The sequence below is a fragment of the Procambarus clarkii genome, chromosome 31, assembly GCF_040958095.1.
Source record: "Procambarus clarkii isolate CNS0578487 chromosome 31, FALCON_Pclarkii_2.0, whole genome shotgun sequence".
NCBI classification, from domain to species: Eukaryota; Metazoa; Arthropoda; class Malacostraca; order Decapoda; family Cambaridae; genus Procambarus; species Procambarus clarkii.
This window is the reverse complement of record NC_091180.1, coordinates 39,324,557-39,327,732: the sequence shown is the minus strand read 5'-3', so window position 1 is coordinate 39,327,732 and position 3,176 is coordinate 39,324,557. Positions and strand designations below refer to the sequence as shown.

General features: G+C 52.2%; 1 protein-coding gene across 1 annotated transcript; it reads right to left on the bottom strand.

The window, feature by feature from the left end:
• Nucleotides 1-227: 227 nt before the first annotated feature.
• LOC138370290 (uncharacterized) lies at nucleotides 228-2,129 on the bottom strand. The gene is made up of 2 exons (XM_069334306.1): nucleotides 1,837-2,129; nucleotides 228-1,596 (listed from the first exon to the last, which is right to left on the bottom strand). Exons 1-2 carry the CDS (start codon nucleotides 2,127-2,129, stop codon nucleotides 228-230), a joined length of 1,662 nt encoding a protein of 553 aa, XP_069190407.1.
• Nucleotides 2,130-3,176: the final 1,047 nt, after the last annotated feature.

The window sequence follows — 3,176 nt, the reverse complement described above, 5'->3', positions numbered from 1 at the left end:
CGAGGGTTACCTGTAGCTCACCATCCGAGTATTCATCGCCCTCACTTGTCCTCCGGGTTCCACGAAGAGGTGATCGACTCCCAGGCTGTCAGATGACTCTTCTTCAACCCCATCAGATCCACTCATTTCGTGTTCGGTGCACCGTCTTGGGATCACAGCACACACAGGGAACGCCACCTCGGCGATTTCCTTCTCGTTCCCACAGGCGTCCAATACTCCGCCTTCCTCTATATAGTGCTCAAGGACTCTTCGCTCTTCACGAGGTTAGGGAGGACACATCCTCCACAGGCGTCATTTCCAAGGATGACTTGCGCCTCCATCTTGGGCATCGAGGCGCAGACCCCTACCACTTGGGTCTGGCAGCCATAATCAGAATCTAAAGTCACCTCGTGCAGGGGCATCCTCACTGGGCCTCCCTCAGTGGTCACAACTGCCACCCCTACACTGGTACTCTCGTAACCCTCGGGGAACAGGGTTCTACTTACCAGGGTAAAATCAGCCCCGGTGTCTCTCAATATCTTCACAGGAATGGGGTCTGCCTCCCCCATTCTTAGGGTCCTCTCACACACGAACGGGTGAACTCTTTTCTCCCCGCTCGGTACGGGCTCATCCCGCACGCTCTTGGCCATCTGGTCTTCCACTTGAACGAAAGCAACGTTCCCCCGCTGCTTAGGGCATCTGCATTCCTGCGAGAAGTGTCCAAATCCTCCACAGTTGTAGCAGCGGGCGGTCTTTGGCGGTGACCTTCCACCACCGCTCGCCCTGGCAACGCCTCCAGAGGCCGTCGCTCCGCGGGTCTTCCTTGCGCCTTCCGTCGTCTCCTTCATAGCATCTCTCGTCACAGCAACAACTCCTGCACTCTCAGCTAGGGGCTTCTTGGCCGGTTCCACAGAACTCTTCGATCCCCTACCGTCTCCACTCGAGAGGTGGGACTTGGGAGAACTCGTTCCTGTCCTCCATCCGTCCGTCTTTCTATAACTTCCCCCATATCCGGAGTAAACTGGCGGTCGGTGTGGTCCGTCTCTGCGTAGTCGCAAGGCTTCCTCCAGCATGTCAGCTCTGTCAGCAGCAGCCCTCAGGTCCTTTAAGTCCACCTCCTTGACTCTAATCCTGATCTCAGGAGAGAGCACGGACATAAACTTTTCCATGACCATCAGCCTTTTGACGTCCTCTGCTGACTTAGCCCCTTCAGATTCCAACCACTTCAGGAATTTTCTCTCCATGTCCCTCGCCGTCTCTGCATAAGATTTACCTGGCGAACTGGTACATTCTCTGAATCTTTTCCTATAACATTCTGGCGTCAGCTTGAAAGAGTGGAGCACCGCTCTCTTCACAGCATCATAATTGGTGCATTCCTTGAGGTCCAGCATGCTGTAGGCTTCACGAGCTTCACCGGTGAGCCTACCCTGGACCAGCTCCGCCCACTCTGCTCTTGGCCACTTCTTCAAGGTAGCGACCCTCTTGAAGTGGTCAAAGAAGCCCTCAGCTTCATTAGGCACGAAGACCAGTAAATCTCGCTCTCGCACCCGGCGGTCTTCTTGCTGTCGGGGTGCAGGTGGGGCTAGCCCCAGTTCAGCCCGCTTCAGCTCAACCTCTCTGTTAGCTTCAATCTCTTGCTACTTCAGCTGTGCGTCTCGTTCTTCACGCTTCAGCTGTGCTTCTCGTTCTTCACGCCTCAGCTGTGCTTCGTGCTCACGCTCTTCCCGTCTCAGCTGCACCTCTCATTCTTCACGCTTCAGCTGTGCTTCTCGCTCTTCACGCTTCAGCTGTGCTTCCCGTTCTTCACGCTTCAGCTGTGCCTCTCGTTCTTCACGCTTCATCTGTGCCTCCAGTTGCAGCTTCATTATCTCCAGCTTGACGCTGCGCCTGCTGCCGCTGGATCTCCTACTGCTTCCACCAATGCTCAAATTCTCTCCTGCACTGGCAGGAGTCTGTGGCAGTTCCTCCCCCAAAGCCTCATCTCGGGCCCTGAGCTGTGCCACAATCTCAAGCCTCCTCTCTCCCACTTTGGAGGATCTCAACTTTATCCCAAAGTGGTCAGCTATCAACTGCAGCTGGGTCTTGGTGCAATCCTCCAGCACCTGCTCACCCCTGGCATCAATAAACTTTGCCACCTTATCGTCCTCCATACTTGTGCTATGAGTTATTACCTGTTACCTGATACTTCTGTCCACTATTAAACACCACAATCTTAATCGTTATCCTGGCGAGGTCGCCAATGTCGGGGTTTCATGTAAGTAACCGTACTTAATGTCCTGGCAAGGTCGCCAAAGTCGAGGTTACACTCCCTCTCACCAGTCACCACCAAGTACTAGTAGAGGTAACTGTTACTTACTGTAGCCCTGCGGGTCTTCACTCAATCCTCGCGGCACCACTGTTCGCCAGGAGAGTCTCCCAGTCAATCTCCAGCAGGCCTATAGCCTGAAGACGAGTGGGAACACGATCTACTCTCTTGGTTGTGTGCCCGCTCCCGACAAAGGGCTCTACTGCTAACTGAAAGGTCGCCAACTGGTGTTCCCGTGTCCAGTAACACGTCAGTGGTATTGTGGAATTGTGGTAGCAGTGGCAGAGAGTACACTAATTATGTCAGGTAACAGGTAATTAGGTAACAGCAGGTTTATATCTCAATCACTCTCTCTCTTTCAATGGGCTCAATATTCTCAATAGCAACAATTAATGGAGGGATAATACAAACACGAAGGTGGGTTTGTATTTAACTTAAAATATTAAAGTATTATCGCTCTGGATCAACAACAAGGCAACGAAGTACATGGCAGCAAACCACTCCCTCTTCATAAATCTGGAACACTACACTATGGCAACACTCCCCCTCCGCCAAACATTCCCAGCTGCCACGCCCCCTCACTGTATACTCTCTCTGTACTTGTTGTCCTGGTGTTAAACGCTTATTTCTTCAAATTCACAGTAAACACAATACTGGCACTCAACACAGTAAATTACTACAATGGTAGTAAACACAGTAACTTACTATACTGTCCATAAACACAGTAGACCGCTATAATGGCCATAAACGCAATAACTGCAATTCTGCAGTCTCCGTGGTGTAGTGGTAAGACACTCGCCTGGCGTTCCGCGAGCGCTATGTCATGGGTTCGTATCCTGGCCGGGGAGGATTTACTGGGCGCAATTCCTTAACTGTAGCCTCTGTTTAACGC